This window comes from Salmo salar, chromosome 15 (genome assembly GCF_965601325.2).
Source record: "Salmo salar chromosome 15, fSalSal1, whole genome shotgun sequence".
NCBI lineage: Eukaryota > Metazoa > Chordata > Actinopteri > Salmoniformes > Salmonidae > Salmo > Salmo salar.
This window is the reverse complement of record NC_138305.1, coordinates 54,381,440-54,402,253: the sequence shown is the minus strand read 5'-3', so window position 1 is coordinate 54,402,253 and position 20,814 is coordinate 54,381,440. Positions and strand designations below refer to the sequence as shown.

The window sequence follows — 20,814 nt, the reverse complement described above, 5'->3', positions numbered from 1 at the left end:
TGCCTGAGAAGCTCTTTTGTTCCCCCCATGCATGCGGAGACCTCACCTGGCTTAAGGAAGTGTTGGCTTTGGGGATGACCAGTGAAAAATACCTGCTGGAGCGTGTGCTACGGGTGGGTGTTGCTATGGTGACCAGTGAGCTGCGATAAGGCAGGGCTTTACCTAACAGAGACTTATAGGTGACCTGGAGCCAGTGGGTTTGGCGACGAATATGTAGCGAGGGCCAGCCAACGAAAGCATACAGGTCGCAGTGGTGAGTAGTATATGGGGCTTTAGTGACAAAACGGATGGCACTGTGATAGACTGCATCCAGTTTGCTGAGTAGAGTGTTGGAGGCTATTTTGTAAATGACAATCGCCAAAGTCAAGAATCGGTATTTAATTTTGGATTGGAGATGCTTAATGTGAATCTGGAATGAGAGTTTACAGTCTAACCAGACACCTAGGACTTTGTAGTTGTCCAAATTTTCTAAGTCAGAACCTTCCTGAATAGTGATGCTAGTCGGAAGGGCGGGTGTGGGCAGCGATCGGTTGAAGACATGCATTTAGTTTTACTAGCATTTAAAGAGCAGTTGGCCACGGAAGGAGTGTGTATGGCATTGAAGCTTGTTTGGAGGTTAACACAGTGTCCAAAAGAGGGCCAGATGTATACAGAATGGTGTCGTCTGCGTAGAGGTGGATCAGAGAATCACCAGTAGCAAGAAAGACATCATTGATATATACAGAGAAAATAGTGGGCCCGAGAATTGAACCCTGTGGCACCCCCATAAAGACTGCCAGAGATCTGGACAACAGGCCCTTCGATTTGACACACTGAACTCTTTCTGAGAAGTAGTTGGTGAACCAGGCGATGCAGTCATTTGAGAACCCAAGGCTATTGAGTCTGCCGATAAGAATGCGGTGATTGACAGAGTCAAAAGCCTTGGCCAGGTCGATGAAGACGGCTGCACAGTACTGTCTTTTATCTATGGCGGTTATGATATCGTTTAGGACCTTGAGCGTGGCTGAGGTGCACCCTTGACTAGCTCGGAAACCAGATTGCATAGCGGAGAAGGTACGGTGGGATTCGAAATGGTTGGTGATCTGTTTGTTAACTTGGCTTTAGAAGACTTTAGAAAGGCAGGGCAGGATGGATATAGGTCAAACAGTTTGGGTCTAGAGTGTCTCTCCCTTTGAAGAGGGGGATGACAGCGGCAGCTTTCCAATATTTAGGGATCTCAGACGATATGAAAGAGAGGTTGAACAGGCTAGTAATGGCGGTTGCAACAATGGCAGTGGATCATTTTAGAGAGAAAGGGTACAGATTGTCTATCCCAGCAGATTTGTAGGGGTTCAGATTTTGCAGCTCTTTCAGAACATCCGCTATCTTGATCTGGGTGAAGGAGAAGCGGAGGGGGGTAGCCAGGTGGAAAGCACGGCCGGCCATAGAAAAATCCTTATTGAAATTCTCGATTATCGTATATTTATTGGTGTTGACAGTGTTTCCTAGCCTCAGTGCAGTGGGCATCTGGGAGGAGGTGCTCTTATTCTCCATGGACTTTACAATGTCCCGAAACTTTTTGGAGTTAGAGCTACAGGATGCAAATTTCTGTTTCAAAAAGCTAGCCTTTGCTTTCCTAACTGACTGTGTATTGGTTACTGACTTCCCTGAAAAGTTGCATATCGCGGGGACTATTCGATGCTAGTGCAGTCCGCCACAGGATGTTTTTGTGCTGGTAGAGGGCAGTCAGGTCTGGAGTGAACCAAGGGCTATATCTGTTCTTATTTCTACATTTTTTGAAAGGGGCATGCTTATTTAAGATGGTGAGGAAATCACTTAAAGAACAACCAGGCATCCTCTACTAATGGGATGAGGTCAATATCCTTCCAGGATACCCGGGCCAGGTCGATTAGAAAGGCCTGCTCGCAGAAGTGTTTTAGGGAGTGTTTGACAGTGATGAGGGGTGGTCGTTTGACAGCGGACCCATAGCGGATGCAGGCAATGAGGCAGTGATCGCTGAGATCCTGATTGAAAACAGCAGAGGTGTATTTGGAGGGCAAGTTGGTCAGGATAATATCTATGAGGGTGCCAATGTTTACAGATTTAGGGTTGTACCTGGTGGGTTCCTTGATAATTTGTGTCAGATTGAGGGCATCTAGCTTAGATTGTAGGACTGCCGGGGTGTTAAGCATATCCCAGTTTAGGTCACCTAACAGAACGAACTCTGAAGATAGATGGGGGGCAATCAATTCACATATGGTGTCCAAGGCACAGCTGGGAGCTGAGGGAGGTCTATAACAGGCGGCAACAGTGAGAGACTTATTTCTGGAGAGATTCATTTTTAAAATTAGAAGCTCAAACTGTTTGGGCATAGACCTGGAAAGTATGACAGAACTTTGCAGGCTAACTCCTCCACCTTTGGCAGTTCTATCTTGAGGGAAAATGTTGTAGTTGGGGACGGAAATCTGAGTTTTTGGTGGCCTTAATTCAGGATTCAGACACGGCAAGGTCATCAGGCTTGGCAAAGTCTGCTAAAGCAGTGAGTAAAACAAACTTAGGGAGGAGGCTTCTGATGTTAACATGCATGAAACCAAGGCTTTTACGGTTACAGAAGTCAATAAATGAGAGCGGCTGGGGACACGCAGGGCCTGAGTTAACCTCCACATCACCCGAGGAACAGAGGAGGAGTAGGATGAGGGTACGGCTAAAGGCTATCAAAACTGGTCATCTAGTGCGTTGGGGACAGAGAATAAAAGGAGAAGATTTCTGGGCGTGGTAGGATAAATTCAGGGCATAATGTACAGACAGGGGTATGGCAGGGTGCGGGTACAGTGGAGGTAAACCTAGGCATTGAGTGACGATAGAGGTTGCATCTCTGTACGCAATAGTTATGCTGGGTGAGGTCACCGCATGTGTGGGAGGTGGGACAAAAGAGGTATCTGAGGCATGTTGATTGGGACAAGGGGCTCCGCAGTGAACTAAAACAATGATAACTATCCTAAACAACAGTATACAAGGCATATTGACAAAGAGAGACATAAAGCAAGGTATAAAACAATCACAGGTGCTGATTGGGAGAGCTAGCTAAGACAACAACGGCTAAGACAACAACAGGTAAAATGGTGAAGAATGGGCAGAGAGGGTCAGTTAACTGTACACAAGGCCTGAGTTCGAGGCTGGGGCCGACAGATAAACAAAATGGAGTACCGTGATTAATGAACAGTCCAGCAGGCATCAGCTATGTAGCCAAGTGATCATAGGGTCCAGCAATAGATGAAAATGGGAAGCCGCTAAGTAGTCGTTACTACGCTAGCAAACGGGTGACACGGCATTCAAAAAAAGTTAGCAGGTCGGGGCTAGTAGAAGCGTCTGCTCCGACGTCAGGCAAAGGCCGGTTGAGGGCACAGCGGATGGAATTACATTGGCAGATCAGTCGTGATGGAACAGCAGGGCTCCGTGTTGACAAAGGGTCCAGGCAAGTTGGCAAAAGAGGTATTGTAGCTGGAGTAATTTCGTTTGCTAGCCGGGAGATGCACATGGCTCGCGGCTAACTGGTGCTAGCTTTGGGATAAGGGCGTTAGCCACTATAGCCACTCGGTAGCAGCGATGATCCGATGCAAAGGTCCAGAGCTTACTGCAAGAATCCGGTGGTGTAGAGGATTCTAGTCGTGTTAGTGAAGAGCCCGGGAGGCATCAGCTGTGTAGCCGAGTGATCATAGGGTCCACTGAGCAGGCCGGGAGATGGGCCTGGCTCAAGGCTAGCGTCGGGGCTGCGATGATCTTGAGTAAATGGTCCAGGGCTTACGGCAGGAATCCGGTGTTGTCGTGAAGAAAAACAGTCCTATATGCTCAGGGTTGATAAAACGCTGTGCAGACTGGCAAGTATTATCCAGGCTAAAAGCGGCTGGTGTCTGTGCTAAAGGCCGCTAGCAGTGGTTGACAATGACTAAATAGCTAGTAGCCAATTAGCTGGTTAGCTGCTGATGGCTAGCTTCTGATGGAGGTTCAGGCAATAAGGTCTAAAAATAGCAGATCCGTATCACATTGGGTGAGGCGGGTTGCCGGAAGGTATATTTACATTTTTTTTAATGGAAAAAGAGATCGAAAACATAGTGAAGTATATACAAAAAAGACAAAAAATAAGAAATGTACACGGGAGAATGACAAACAATGTCTGCACTGCTACGCCATCTTGGAACAAACGGATTGGGGTCAGGGATATAAGATTTAGTTCAGGGCTTTGTGATGGCCACTCCAATACCTTGACTTTGTTGTCCTTTAGCCATTTTGATCAGAACTTTGGAAGTATGCTTGTGGTCGTTGTCAATTTGGAAGACCCATTTGCGACCAAGCATTAACTTCCTGACTGATGTCTTGAGATGTTGCTTTAATATATCCACATAATTGTCCTTCCTCACGATGCCATCTATTTTGTGAAGTGAACCAGTCCCTCCTGCAGCAAAGCACGCCCATAACATGATGCTGCCACCCACCACCTTCACGGTAGGGATGGTGTTTTTCGGTTTGCAAGCCTCCCCCTTTTTCCTCCAAACATAACAATGGTCATTGTGGCCAAACAGTTCTATTTTTGTTTCATCAGACCAGAGGACATTTCTCCAAAAAGTATGATCTTTGTCCCCATGTTCATTTGCAGCATACCACCCTGCATCCCACTGCTGGCTTGCTTCTGAAGCTAAGCAGGGCTGGTCCTGGTCAGTCCTTAGATGGGAGACCAGATGCTGCTGGAAGTGGTGTTGGAGGGACAGTAGGAGGCACTCTTTCCTCTCGTCTAAAAAATATCCCAATGCCCTGTGTAGGGTGCCGTCTTTCGGATGGTACGTTATACGGGTGTCCTGACTGAGGTCATTAAAGATCCCATGGCACTTATCGTAAGAGTAGGGGTGTTAATCCCGGTGTCCTGGCTAAATTTCCAAGCAGTCCCTCATACCATCATGGTCACCTAATCATCCCCAGCTTACAGACGGCTCATTCATCCCCCTCCTCTCCCCTGTAACTATTCCCCAGGTCGTTGCTGTAAATGAGAACGTGTTCTCAGTCAACTTAACTGGTAAAATAAAGGTAAAATAAATAAAATAAAGTTGCAAACCGTAGTCTGGCTTTTTTTATGGCGGTTTTGGAGCAGTGGCTTCTTCCTTGCTGGGCGGCCTTTTAGGTTATGTCGATATAGGACTCGTTTTACTGTGGATATAGATACTTTTGTACCCGTTTCCTCCAGCATCTTCACAAGGTCCTTTGCTGTTGTTCTGGGATTGATTTGCACTTTTCGCACCAAAGTACATTCATCTCTAGGAGACAGAACGCGTCTCCTTTCTGAGCGGTATGGCGGCTGCGTGGTCCCATGGTGTTTATACTTGCGTACTATTGTTTGTACAGATGAATGCGCTACCTTCAGGCGTTTGGAAATTGCTCCCAAGGATGAACCAGACTTGTGGTCTACAATTATTTTTCTGAGGTCTTGGCTGATTTATTTTGATTTTCCCATGATGTCAAGCAAAGAGGCACTTAGTTTGAAGGTAGGCCTTGAAACACATCCACAGGTACACCTCAAATTGACTCAAATGTTGTCAATTAGCCTATCAGAAGCTTCTAAAGCCATGACATGATTTTCTAGAATTTTCCCAGTCAACTTAGTGAATGTAAACTTCTGACCCACTGGAATTGTGACACAGAGAATTATAAGTGAAATAATCTTGTCTGTATACAATTGTTGGAAAAATGACTTGTGTCATGCACAACGTAGATGTTCTAACCGACTTGCCAAAACTATAGTTTGTTAACAAGAAATTTGTGGAGTGGTTGAAAAACTTGTTTTAATGACTCCAACCTAATTGTATGTAAACTTCTGACTGTATTCTAGTCAAGGCTCATCCTATATAACTACTGCTGTACACACATTTTCTATTCATATACTGTCCATACACACCATCATATACAGTGGCTTCAGAAAGTATTCAGAAAGTATTCAGACTCCTTGACTTTTTCCACATTTTGTTACGTTACCGACTTATTCTAAAATGGATTTAAATAAAAATAAGTCAATCTACATACAATACCCCATAATGACGAAGCAAAAGCAGGTTTTTAGAAATGTTTCCAAATTGAAATATTAAAACCAGAAATACCTTATTCACATAACAATTCAGACCCTTTGTTATGAGACTTGAAATTGAGCTCAGGTGCATCCTGTTTTCATTGATCATCTATGAGATGTTTCTTGAACTTGATTGGACGTGATTTGGAAAGGCACACACCTGTCTATATAAGGTCCCACAGTTGACAGTGCATGTCAGAGCAAAAATCAAACCATGAGGTTCAAGGAATTGTCCGTAGAGCTCTGAAACAGGATTGTGTCGAGGCACAGATCTGGGGAAGGGTAGCAAAAAATGTCGGCAGCATTGAAGGTGCCCAAGAACAAAGTGGCCTCCATCATTCTCAAATGGAAGAAGTTTGGAACCGCCAAAACTCTTCCTAAAGCTGGCTGCTCGGCCAAACTGAGCAATTGGAGGAAAAGGGCCTTGGTCAGGGAGGTGACCAAGAACCCGATGGTCACTCTGACAGAGCTCTAGAGTTCCTCTGTGGAGATGGGAGAACCTTCCAGAAGGACAACCATCTCCGCAGCACTCTACCAATCAGGCCTTTATGGTAGAGTGGCCAGACGGAAGCCACTCTTCAGTAAAAAGGCACATGACAGCCCGCTTGGAGTTTGCCAAAAGGCACCTAAAGACTCTCAGACTATGAGAAACAATATTCTCCGGTCTGATGAAACCAAGACAGAAATCTTTGGCCTGAATGCCAAGCATTCTCTTTGGCCTGAATGCCAAGTCTGAAGGAAACCTGGCATCATCCCTATGGTGAAGCATGGTGGTGACAGCATCATGCTGTGGGGATGTTTTTCAGCGGCAGGGACTGGGAGACTAGTCAGGATTGAGGCAAAGGTGAACGGAGCAAAGTACAGAGAGACCCTTGATTAAAACCTGCTCCAGAGCACTCAAGACCTCAGACTGGGGCAAAGGTTCGCCTTCCAACAAGACAATGACCCTAAGCACACAGCCAAGACAATGTAGGAGAGTGGCTTCGGGACAAGTCTCCGAATGTCCTTGATTGGCCCAGCCAGAGCCCGGACCTGATCGAACATCTCTGGAGAGACTTGAAAATAGCTGCGCAGCAACGCTCCCCATTCAACCTGACAGAGCTTGAGAGTATCTGTAGAGAAGAATGTACAGGTGTGCCAAGCTTGTAGCGTCATACCCAAGAAGATTCCAGGCTGTAATCGCTGCCAAAGGTGCTTCAACAAAGTACTGAGAATTCTTATGTAAATATTCTTATGTACATTTTTTCCCCCGTTTTTTTATTTGTAATAAATTAGAAAAAAAAAAATGTTGCTTTGTCATTATGGGGTATTGTGTGTAGATTGAGGGAAAAAAACTATTTAAACCAATTTTAGAATAAGGCTGTAACCGAACAAAATGTGAAAAAAGTCAAGGGGTCTGAATACTTTCCGAAGGCACTGTACATATCTATTTCTATATTCCAGATATATTCTGGATGCGACCAATAGAACATTTTACTTACACAGCCAAGTCAAAGGGTTGCAAAATGTTAATAAATGGTTGCAGTATGGAGCTCTGTAAATGCAAAAATCCAGACAAAATCTATTTTTTTAATTACGGTGTATGCGCAATCCTCTCACCTCATTTGCAGTGTTGTTAGTTCCCACGATGCGAATAAAAGAGGCAGGCTGCTTGTCGAATTTGAGTGTCTGCCACGATCTGTTGAAGAAAAACAAAACTGTTAAAGGATCTCAGATGGACAGTATTACACAAAGATAATCTGAAAAGAGTATGGGAAAGGGAGACTTGAAGACAGACTGGGAGTCTTACCGACATGGCACCTTGGTGCGGTCCACCACCTTCGTCCACTGCTGCTGATTGGTGGAGACCTCAATGTAGTAACTGTAGGATCGCTCATCACAGTCCCACAGTAGCAGTCTGTCCAGATAGAAACAGAAAATAACTAAATCATTAGCATCATTTTTTTAATCAAATGTGCAGACAGATACAAAACCTACAAGACTCAACATGAGTGAACACACACACACCCACCCACCCCTACCTTAAGGAGCCAATAGTGTAGGGTTGAGCCAGTTGAATGACAATGGCCCCAGAGCCCAGCTGGTGACAGGTGTAGCCCGAGTCCCAGTCATAGTTGCGCGTGTCCCCGTTGAGCAGAGCATTTCTGCTCCGACTAACCCCCTCGATGACACTGGAACAGGCCGCGATGGTAGCCACATTCTCATTTGGGACTGCAGATATGAAGGATGAAAAAAAGCAGAGGCAAAAAAGCAGTAGAAGAGAGAGAGGATTGGGAATAAAGAAGAGGATTGGAGAGAGGAGTAAGATATGTTTACGTTGCTCTGACCTGGCATCTTAAGAATCACATGTAACACTAGTATAACGATTGATATTCCTGCCTTACCGAGAATACCTTTTTCCAGAGTGAAGGAACGGTGTGTGAACATACACTCGAAAGCCACCAGATGGAAGACCTTGTTGACAGTGTTGTGCGTCCCCACAACGCGCACATACCTGGGACACAAGGGAACAAGTAAAAATTACACCCACTGTTGTAGAACCAAAAGTCAAAATTGGTGCCAACCATAGGAAACCACAAGTAGAGACGCAAAGGGTGAGGTTTTACCTGGCCACACGTGGTGTAAAGAAGAGGTTCTGCCAAGAGCGACACAGGTACTTGGAATGGTCCACAACACGCACCCAATCCAGCTCATCCATGGACACTTCAATATAGTAGGAGTAAGACCTAGACAAAAACAGAAAGACAGATATGGACCATACAAAACCCAGTTACCAAAGCACAGCTGATGAGTATCTCTATTATCAGCATGATAGTAACATTACTGCAATGTATACAGTACCAGTCAAAAGTTCAGACACACCTACTCATTCAAGGGTTTTTCTATATTTTTACTATATTGTAGAATAATAGTGAAGAGATCAAAACTATGAAATAACACATATGGAATCATGTAGCCACCCTTTGCCTTGACAGCTTTGCACACTCTTGGCATTGTCTCATCCAGCTTCACCTGGAATGCTTTTCCAACAGTCTTGGAGGAGTTCCCACATATGATGAGCAATTATTGGCTGCTTTTCCTTCACTCTGCGGTCCAACTCATCCCAAACCATCTCAATTGGGTTGAGGTTGGGTGATTGTGGAGGCCAGGTCACGAGGCAGCACTTCATCACGCTCCTTAGTCAAACAGCCCTTATACAGCCTGGAGGTGTGTTGGGTCATTGTCCTGTCAAAAAACAAATTATAGTCCCACTAAGTGCAATCCAGATGGGATGGCGTATTGCTGCAGAATGCTGCGGTAGCCATGCTGGTTAGGTTTGCCTTGAATTCTAAATAAAACATTGACAGCGTCACCAGCAAAACACCCCAACACATCACACCTCCTCCTCCATGCTTCACGGTGGGAACCATACATGCAGAGGTCATCTGTTCACCTACTCTGTGTCACAAAGACACAGCGGTTGGAACCAAAAATCTCAAATTTGGACTCATCAGACCAAAGATTTCCACCTGTCTAATGTCCATCTCTTCTTCTTATTGGTGTCCTTTAGTAGTGGTTTCCTTGAAGCAATTCAACCATACAGTTCACACACACACACACACACACACACACACACACACACACACACACACACACACACACACACACACACACACACACACACACACGTGGTCTAAGGCACTGCATCTCAGTTCAAAAGGCATCAATACAGTCCCTGGTTCGAATCAGGCTGTATCACATCCGGCCGTGATTGGGAGTCCCATAGGGCGGCACATAATTGGCCCAGCGTCATCCAGGGTAGGCCGTCATTGTAAATAAGAATTTGTTCTTAAACCTCTAGGCTAGGGGGCGGTATTTTCACATCCGGATGAAAAGTGTGCCCAAAGTAAACTGCCTGCTACTCAGGCCCAGAAGCTAGGATATGCATATTATCAGTAGATTTGTATAGAAAACACACTGAAGTTTCTAAAACTGTTTGAATGATGTCTGTGAGTATAACAGAACATATTTGGCTGGCGAAACCCAGAGGACAAACCATCCAGGATTTTTAAATTGACATTTTGGAGATATAACGACGGAATTAATCGAACAAAAAGGACCATTTGTGATGTTTAAGGGACATATTGGAGTGCCAACAGAAGAAGCTCTTCAAAGGTAAGGCATGAATTATATTGATATTTCTGAGTTTCGTGTCGCGCCTGGCGGGATGAAATATGATTGTCTGTGTTTGTTTGATGGGGTGCTGTCCTCAGATAATCGCATGGTTTGCTTTCGCCGTAAAGCCTTTTTGAAATCTGACACCGTGGCTGGATTAACAAGAAGTTGCTTTATTTTGACATATTGCATGTGTATTTTCAAGAACGTTAAATATTTACAATTCTGTAGTTTGAATTTGGCGCCCTGCACTTTCACTGGATGTTGGCCAGGTGGGACAATAACGTCCCACAGACCCTAGTGAGGTTAACTGACTAGCCTAGTTAAATAAAAATGTCACACATACACCAAAAAGTTATTTTGTTGGCATTTACGTATGTCCCCATTACCAGTAAAAGACAATAAAAACCTATTTATTTCACTTACTTGCTGTGCTGTTTCGTTATTCAGTCGTTTCATTCTCAACCAGGATTTCATCATACATGTCAAGCAGTGAAGTTTCAGCTGTCTGTCTGTCCGTGGCCTCTCTTCCTTGGTGCGCACTGTCACTGTCTGTTTCTATCTTGTCCAGCTGTTCATGTAACATTTCACGTAAACCCTGGTTTCAGGTCTGCATCGAAGTAGCGGTCCTTGTACCTAGCATCGAGCTCAAAGAGAATGGCACCGAATCGCTTGTTCATAGCCTTGAGTACTTTTGTAAGTTAACCCCACGGTCTGTGTCGGCAGTTTTGTTGAGCAGGCGTTTCAGTGCCATGACAGAGGGTATCACGTCTGCTGCAAACGCAGTTGATTAGCTTATTTCTCTAGTCAATTGTTCGATTGGCGCTAGGAGTGTTCATGTTTCCAAGTTTCAAACATGCTCTCAAATGCAATTGAAATGGCAGCAGCGGTATGAGAACAAGCACATTACTCAGCATACAATACGGCTTTCCACAGTACGAAATCCTTGTTGACCCACTGTGCTGTCAGACTCAGCATGCTCATGAGGCTGACGTCGCTGGTCCAAATGTCAGTCGTGAAGCTAATAGCAGTGACGCTCATAGCAAGTAGCTCATAGATGTATGTTTTAACAACACTGTAACTCCGGTAGGGCAACATCTGAAAAAGTGCGCACTGAGGCTTGACCAGTCGGCGAAAGCCAAAATCATCCACGACAGAGGACGGTTGATTGTCAAGGGCAAATAATTATATTATCTTGGCGTTAATGGATTTTGACCTTTGAGTCGTCTTGCTGAAATTTTCACACTCTTTCAAATGACCGCTTGACTTGAACTTGTTTAGTTGTTGGAAATATGCGCTTAGTATTTTTCTGATTTTGTTCTGTGTAGCGCTGTATTTTCCGTGGCGTCATCTACTTACATTATATAGGTATGTACGTCAGCTTTGACATCAGATTTGCACATCGCCGTTAAACTGTTGGCATTTTTAGCAAATATCGGCCGATTCCAATATGCTCACCGACATATCGTGCATCCCTACTGTGAAGCATTTATTTGGGCTGCAATTTCTGAGGCTGATAACTAATGAGCTTATCCTCTGCAGCAGAGGGAACTATGGGTCTTCCTTTCCTGTGGCAGTCCTCATGAGATCTAGTTTCAAATAAAATCAAACTTTGTCACATGTGCTGAATGCAACGAGTGTAGACCTTAACGTGAACTGCTTACTTACAAGCCCTTAACCAACAGTGCAGTTCAAGAAGAATTAAGAAAATATTTACCAAATAAACGAATGTAAAAAATACAAACGAAATAAAATAACAATAACGAGGCTATATCCAGGGGGTACCGGTACCGAGTCAGTGTGCGGGGGTACAGGTTAGTTGAGGTAGTTTGTACATGTAGGTAGGGGTGAAGTGACTATGCATAGATAACAGCGAGTAGCAGCAGTGTCCAAAACAAATGGGGGGGTGAAAATGTAAATAGTCCGGTGGTCATTTGATTAATTATTCAGGAGTCTTATGGCTTGGGAGTAGAAGCTTTTAAAGGAGCCTTTTTGTACTAGACTTGGCGCTCCGGTACTGCTTGCCGTGCGGTAGCAGAGAAAACAGTCTATGACTTTGGTGACTGGACTGCCAATTTTATGGGCTTTCCTCTGACACCGCCAAGTATATAGGTCCTGAATGGCAGGAAGCTTTGTGAATGTTGACCTGTTTAATGGTCTTGCTCACATCGGCTACCGAGAGCATTACCACAGTCATCCAGAACAGCTGGTGCTCAAGTGCATGTTTCAGTGTTGCTTGCCTTGAAGCGTGCATAAAAGGCATTTAGCTCGTCTGGTAGGCTCGCGTCACTGGGCAACGCGTGTCTGGGTTTCCCTTTGTAGTCCGTAATAGTTTTCAAGCCCTGCCACATCCGAAGAGCGTCAGAGCCGGTGTAGTAGGATTCAATCTTAATCCTGTATTGATGCTTTGCCTGTTTGATGGTTCGTCTGAGGGCATAGCAGGATTTCTTATAAGCATCCGGATTAGTGTCCCACTCCTTGAAAGCGGCAGCTCTAGCCTTTAGCTCAGTGTGGAAGTTGCCTGTAATCCATGGCTTCTGATTGGGGTATGTACGTACGGTCACTGTGGGGATGATGTCGTCGATGCACTTATTGACGAAGCAGATGACTGAGGTGGTATACTCCTCAATGCCATTGGATGAATCCCGGAACATATTCCAGTCTGTGCTGGCAAAACAGTCCTGTAGCGTAACATCCGCGTCATCTGACCACTTCCGTATTGAGCGAGTCACTGGTACGTCCTGCTTTAGTGGAGGATCAGGAGGATAGAATTATGGTCAGATTTGCCAAATGGAGGGCGGGGGAGAGCTTTGTATGCATCTCTGTGTGTGGAGTAAAGGTGGTCTAGAATTTTTTCTCCCCCTGGTTGCACCTGTGACATACCGGTAAAAATGTGGTAAAACTGATTTAACCTGTTATGGCTAGGGGGCAGTATTTTCACGGCCGGATAAAAAAACGTACCCGATTTAATCGGATTATTACTCCTGCCCAGAAACTAGAATATGCATATAATTATTGGCTTTGGATAGAAAACACCCTAAAGTTTCTAAAACTGTTTGAATGGTGTCTGTGAGTATAACAGAACTCATATGGCAGGCAAAAACCTGAGAAGATTCCATACAGGAAGTGACCTGTCTGTCAAGTTCTTGTTCATCTTGGCTCTTTTTATTGAAGACTGAGGATCTTTGCTGTAACGTGACACTTCCTACGGCTCCCATAGGCTCTCAGAACCCGGGAAAAAGCTGAATGATATTGAGGTAGCCTCTGGCTGAAACACATTATCGCCTTTGGTAAGTGGCCGATCAGAGGACAATGGGCTTAGGCGCGTGCACGAGTCGACCCCATGCTTTATTTTCTTTCGTCTTTTTACCTAAACGCAGATTCCCGGTCGGAATATTATCGCTTTTTTTACGAGAAAAATGGCATAAACATTTATTTTAAACAGCGGTTGACATGCTTCGAAGTACGGTAATGGAATATTTAGAAATTTTTTGTCACGAAATGCGTCGTGCTCCTCACCCTTCTTTACCATTCGGATAGTGTCTTGAACGCACTAACAAAACGCCGCTATTTGGATATAACAATGGATTATTTGGGACCAAACTAACATTTGTTATTGAAGTAGAAGTCCTGGGAGTGCATTCTGACGAAGAACAGCAAAGGTAATAACATTTTACTTATAGTAAATCTGACTTTGGTGAGTGCTAAACTTGCTGGGTGTCTAAATAGCTAGCCCTGTGATGCCGGGCTATCTACTGAGAATATTGCAAAATGTGCTTTCACCGAAAAGCTATTTTCAAATCGGACATAGCGAGTGCATAGAGGAGTTCTGTATCTGTAATTCTTAAAATAATGTTTATGTTTTTTGTGAACGTTTATCCTGAGTAATTTAGTAAATTCACCGGAAGTTTGCGGGGGGTATGCTAGTTCTGAACGTCACATGCTAATGTAAAAAGCTGTTTTTTGATATAAATATGAACTTGATTGAACAAAACATGCATGTATTGTATAACATAATGTCCTAGGGGTGTCATCTGACGAAGATCAAAGGTTAGTGCTGCATTTAGCTGTGGTTTGGATTTATGTGACATTATATGCTAGCTTGAAAAATGGGTGTCTGATTATTTCTGGCTGGGTACTCTGCTGACATAATCTAATGTTTTGCTTTCGTTGTAAAGCCTTTTTGAAATCGGACAGTGTGGTTAGATAAAGGAGAGTCTTGTCTTTAAAATGGTGTAAAATAGTCATATGTTTGAAAAATTGAAGTTTTTGTATTTTTGAGGAATTTGTAATTCGCACCACGCCCATCATTGGCTATTGGAGCAGGTGTTCCGCTAGCGGAACGTCTAGATGTAAGAGGTTAAGTTTGCCTGCATTAAAGTCCCCGGCCACTAGAATCGCCGCTTCTGGATGAGCATTTTGTTGTTTGCTTATGGCCTTATAGAGTTGGTTGAGTCCAGTCTTAGTAGATGGCTACAAATAATATAGATTAGAACTCTTGGTAGATAGTGTGGTCTACAGCCTTTCATAAGGTACTCTACCTCAGGCGAGCAATACCTCAAGACTTCTTTAATATTAGACATCGCGCACCAGTTGTTATTGACAAATAGACACCCCCCACCCCTCGTCTTACCAGACGTAGCTTCCCTCTCCTGCCGGTGCATGGAAAATCCCGGCAGTTCTATATTATCCGTATCGTTGTTCAGCCACGACTCGGCAAAACATATATTACAGTTTTTAATGCCCCGTTGGTAGGATAATCTTAATCATAGGTAATCAATTTTATTTTCCAGTGATTGCACGTTAGACAGTAGGACAGATGGTAGTGGGAGTTTACATGTTTTGCCTATGGATTCTCAGAAGGCAGCCCGATCTGTGCCCCCTTTTCCTCCGCCTTTTCTTCACGCAAATGACAGGGATTTGGGCCTGTTCCCGGGAAAGCAGTATATGCTTCTCGTCAGACTTGTTAAAGGAAAAAGCTTCTTCCAGTTTGCGGTGAGTAGTCGCTGTTCTGATGTTCAGAAGTTATTTTCGGTCATAAGAGATGGTAGCAGCAACATTATGTACAAAATAAGTAAAAAAGTAAGTTAAACAATGCAAAAATAAATAAATAAATAGCACAGTTGGTTAGGAGCATTGAAAACGTCAACCACCCTCTTCGATGCCATCTTAGCGCTTGATGGTTTTTACGATTGCACTTGAAGAAACTTTCAAAGTTCTTGAAATATTGTGTATTGACTGACCTTCATGTCTTAACCTGTTAGGGCTAGGGGGCAGCATTTGCACGTCTGGATAAAAAAAATGTACCCGATTTAATCTGGTTACTAATCCTACCCAGTAACTAGAATATGCATATACTTATTATATATGGATAGAAAACACTCTAAAGTTTCTAAAACTGTTTGAATGGTGTCTGTGACTATAACAGAACTCATTTGGCAGGCAAAACCCTGAGACATTTTCTGACAGGAAGTGGATACCTGATGTGTTGTATTGACTTTAAACCTATCCCATTGAAAAACACAGGGGTTTAGGAATATTTTGGCACTTCCTATTGCTTCCACTAGATGTCACCAGCCTTTACAAAGTGTTTTGAGTCTTCTGGAGGGAGATCTGACCGAACAAGAGCCATGGAACGATGATGTCCCATTAGACACCTGGCGCGCGAGTTCATGTTGGGTACCCTCGTTCCAATACGTTATAAAAGAGTATGCATTCGTCCACCTTGAATATTATTCATGTTCTGGTTAAAAAAGGCCCTAATGATTTATGCTATACAACGTTTGACATGTTTGAACGAACGGAAATATATTTTTTCCCCTCGTTCATGACGAGAAGTCCGGCTGGCTTAGATCATGTGCGAACAAGACGGAGATTTTTGGACATAAATGATGAGCTTTTTTGAACAAAACTACATTCGTTATGGACCTGTGATACCTGGAAGTGACATCTGATGAAGAGAATCAAAGGTAATGGATTATTTACATAGTATTTTCGATTTTAGATCTCCCCAACATGACGTCTAGTCTGTATCGCAACGCGTATTTTTCTGGGCGCAGTGCTCAGATTATTGCAAAGTGTGATTTCCCAGTAAGGTTATTTTTAAATCTGGCAAGTTGATTGCGTTCAAGAGATGTAAATCTATAATTCTTTAAATGACAATATAATATTTTACCAATGTTTTCTAATTTTAATTATTTAATTTGTGACGCTGACTTGACTGCCGGTTATTGGAGGGAAACGATTTCCTCAACATCAATGCCATAGTAAAACGCTGTTTTTGGATATAAATATGAACTTGATAGAACTAAAAATGCATGCATTGTCTAACATAATGTCCTAGGAGTGTCATCTGATGGAGATTGTAAAAGGTTAGTGCATCATTTTAGCTGGTTTTATGGTTTTGGTGACCCTGTCTTTGACTTGACAAAACATTACACACAACTCTTGTAAATGTACTGTCCTAACATACTCTAAATTTATGCTTTCGCCGTAAAACCTTTTTGAAATCGTAAAACGTGGTTAGATTAAGGAGATGTTTATCTTTCAAATGGTGTAAAATAGTTGTATTTTTGAAAAATTTGAATTTTGACATTTATTTGGATTCAAATTTGCCGCTCTTGAAATGCACCTGCTGTTGATGGAGTGCACCACGGGTGGCACGCTAGCGTCCCACCTAGCCCATAGAGGTTAAAGTAATGATGGACTCTCATTTCTCTTTGCTTATTTGAGCTGTTCTTGCCATAATATGGACTTGGTCTTTTACCAAATACGGCTCTTCTGTATACCACCCCTACCTTGTCACAGTACAATTGAAAACACATCGAGGAAAGAAATTCCACAAATTAACTTAACAAGGCACACATGTTAATTGAAATGCATTCCAGGTGACTATGTCATGAAGCTGGTTGAGAGAATGCCAAGAGTGTGCAAAGCTGTCATCAAGGCAAAGGGTGGCTACTTTGAAGAATCTCAAATATAAAATATATTTTGATTTGTTTAACAATTGTTTGGTTACTACATGATTCCATATGCGTTATTTCATAGGTTTGATGTCGTCACTATTATTCTACAATGTAGAAAATAGCCAAAATCAAGAAAAACCCTAGAATGAGTAGGTGTGTCCAAACTTGACTGGTACTGTATATAAAAACATTGCTCACCAGTTGTGCAAAACCTTCAGAGAGGAATTAATGCGTGTTTGATAGCCTACAATGGAGTTAGACTTAGCAGAATCACTGATTGGCAAATCACCTTGCATCCCAAATAATGACTCATTATGTGATCAAGATTAGCGATTGTGCCTTGCTTAAACTGATACCTTAAAACATGCTGGATGTCTCACTCACCGGCTGTCCCGGTCCCAGAGCAGGATGCGGATGTGGTTGATGATAGAGGCCTGGCCCAGTTTGATCTGAAGGCCAGCACGGCCGTCCTCCTCAATGGGGTGTCTGGAGAAGCCGTGGTCCAGGTCGTAGTTCTGGGTGTCTCCGTCCAGCAGCGCTGACTTCAGCTCTCCTTTCACCACCTGGGCCCCGTACTTCATGGTGGCAATGTTCTCCTCGGGGACTGTAAGACACAAAGGCATCACATTGAATACATAATATTAAATACATATCTCACACACACACACACACACACAGAATACAAAGAGACACATACAGAATTCCCACGCAAACAAAACACACAGACTCCCATTGACAATTTAAGCTATTAGTTGCCGAGTACTAGAACAGGACCGGAAGCGACAGACTCACTGAGCATGCCGCGGTAGTTGAGGTCCATGTCGCGACTCTCTGAGCGGGTCTTGATGGCGTCCAGCAGGTCATCTGGGTTGAGCAGTCCCGAGGGACGCACCACATTCAGCATCTCCGTCAGGCTCATGAGCGGCAGCCGCACAGCTGCCATCACTTCCTGCGTGGCTCTTCCCTCGCCGTTCTGCCGGCTCCAATGACACAGCGCCTGGAAGATCTCCTTCTCACTTGCTGCAAATGAGTCTCTCCGTAACAAGGTCAGCAGAGCAGTCTGCACAGAGAGAGAGAGGATAAAAAGATATTCAGTTAATACTACTATCAAATTGGATTCAGTCATATTTACTGGATCTGGGTCTTGTTCATTAGGGCACACAATGAAAATCATTTGAAAACATTTAGCAATTATATATATATTTTTTTTATTGCATTTCTTATTAGTCCAGGTAGTTCCCTTCCTGTTTTGGTCCATGTTCTTCCATGTTTGTTGCCTAATGAACAAGACCCTGCCTACTCTAACTCACCTTGGACAATGTGAGGAAGCCATCTGAGGCCAGGACCTCCGGGGCGCGACGATCCATGTAGGCGCAGCACGCTGCACTGAGCGCACTCAGACAGTACAGGCTGGCCACGTCAAACACCAAACACACATTGTGCGTATGCAGGATGGTGCGCAGGAACTCTGAGGTGGAATCCTCTAGTGGCTGGAGGCCATAGCGGTGGGCCAGACCCAGGAAGTCCAGCAGCACCTCCTCGCGGGCTGAGCTGAGGCTAGCCCGGCCCGTGTAAAGGTAGTTGAGGAGCATGGAGAAGGCCTCGGGTCGCGTCTCCTCCAGGGTCACCTCCGCCTGCGGCTGGGACTCCTTCATCCCGCCATACAGCAGAGCTCTGGGGAAAAGGATTACACATCTCATAGATTGTTACCTAGTCCTAGATACTCCTTTTAGTGTGCTCATATGGAGTATGTTTAGATTCTGAAATACAAATGGTCACAATTTATTCAAGATTAAAAATATGAATATCTAAAATGTCTAAAAATAAGCTAAATCAAAAAAGGTATTTGAGATATTTATAATGTTGAATAAATTAATGTCAACATTTTTATTTTAGAATCTAGACTAGAGGTCGACAGATTATGATTTTTCAACGCCGATACCGATTATAGGAGGACCAAAAAAAGCAGATGCCGATTAATTGGCCGATTTTTACATTTTTGGAATAATGACAATTACAACAATACTTCAAGAACACTTATTTTTACTTAATATAATACATAAATAAAATCTATTTAGTCTCAAATAAATAATGAAACATGTTCAATTTGGTTTAAATAATGCAAAAACACAGTGTTGGAGAAGAAAGTAAGAGTGCAATATGTGTAATACACTGCTCAAAAAAATAAAGGGAACACTTAAACAACACAATGTAACTCCAAGTCAATCACACTTCTGTGAAATCAAACTGTCCACTTAGGAAGCAACACTGATTGACAATAAATTTCACATGCTGTTGTGCAAATGGAATAGACAACAGGTGGAAATTATAGGCAATTAGCAAGACACCCCCAATAAAGGAGTGGTTCTGCAGGTGGGGACCACAGACCACTTCTCAGTTCCTATGCTTCCTGGCTGATGTTTTGGTCACTTTTGAATGCTGCCGGTGCTTTCACTCTAGTGGTAGCATGAGACGGAGTCTACAACCCACACAAGTGGCTAAGGTAGTGCAGCTCATCCAGGATGGCACATCAATGCCAGCTGTGGCAAGAAGGTTTGTTGTGTCTGTCAGCGTAGTGTCCAGAGCATGGAGGCGCTACCAGGAGACAGGCCAGTACATCAGGAGACGTGGAGGAGGCCGTAGGAGGGCAACAACCCAGCAGCAGGACCGCTACCTCCGCCTTTGTGCAAGGAGGAGCAGGAGAAGCACTGCCAGAGCCCTGCAAAATGACCTCCAGCAGGCCACAAATGTGCATGTGTTTGCTCAAACGGTCAGAAACAGACTCCATGAGGGTGGTATGAAGGCCCGACGTCCACAGGTGGGGGTTGTGCTTACAGCCCAACACCGTGCAGGACGTTTGGCATTTGCCAGAGAACACCAAGATTGGCAAATTCGCCACTGGCGCCCTGTGCTCTTCACAGATGAAAGCAGGTTCACATTGAGCACATGTGACAGACGTGACAGAGTCTGGAGACGCCGTGGAGAACGTTCTGCTGCCTGCAACATCCTCCAGCATGACCGGTTTGGCGGTGGGTCAGTCATGGTGTGGGGTGGCATTTCTTTGGGGGGCCGCACAGCCCTCCATGTGCTCGCCAGAGGTAGCCTGACTGCCATTAGGTACCGAGATGAGATCCTCAGACCCCTTGTGAGACCATATGCTGGTGTGGTTGGCCCTGGGTTCCTCCTAATGCAAGACAATGCTAGACGTTATGTGGCTGGAGTGTGTCAGCAGTTCCTGCAAGTGGAAGGCATTGATGCTATGGACTGGCCCGCCCGTTCCCCAGACCTGAATCCAATTGAGCACATCTGGGACATCATGTCTCGCTCCATCCACCAACACCACGTTGCACCACAGACTGTCCAGTAGATGGCGGATACTTTAGTCCAGGTCTGGGAGGAGATCCCTCAGGAGACCATCCGCCACCTCATCAGGAGCATGCCCAGGCGTTGTAGGGAGGTCATACAGGCACGTGGAGGCCACACACACTACTGAGCCTCATTTTGACTTGTTTTAAGGACATTACATCAAAGTTGGATCAGCCTGTAGTGTGGTTTTCCACTTTAATTTTGAGTGTGACTCCAAATCCAGACCTCCATGGGTTG

The 20,814-nt window shown here is 44.2% G+C and overlaps 1 protein-coding gene across 4 annotated transcripts in view; it reads right to left on the bottom strand.

The window, feature by feature from the left end:
* LOC106571636 (BTB/POZ domain-containing protein 9) overlaps positions 1 to 20,814 on the bottom strand; it is a 28,677-nt gene that overhangs the window by 4,666 nt on the left and 3,197 nt on the right. For 3 of the 4 annotated variants that reach the window (XM_014144940.3, XM_014144941.3, XM_014144942.3), the window contains 8 exons: positions 18,522 to 18,885; positions 18,004 to 18,271; positions 17,596 to 17,815; positions 8,698 to 8,817; positions 8,476 to 8,585; positions 8,113 to 8,302; positions 7,881 to 7,988; positions 7,691 to 7,769 (listed from right to left, as the gene is read on the bottom strand). In XM_014144940.3, coding sequence (XP_014000415.1) covers positions 7,691 to 7,769; positions 7,881 to 7,988; positions 8,113 to 8,302; positions 8,476 to 8,585; positions 8,698 to 8,817; positions 17,596 to 17,815; positions 18,004 to 18,271; positions 18,522 to 18,885 — 1,459 coding nt within the window. The remainder of the gene's footprint in view (positions 1 to 7,690; positions 7,770 to 7,880; positions 7,989 to 8,112; positions 8,303 to 8,475; positions 8,586 to 8,697; positions 8,818 to 17,595; positions 17,816 to 18,003; positions 18,272 to 18,521; positions 18,886 to 20,814) is intronic. The other variant, XM_045695821.2, reaches the window with a different exon arrangement.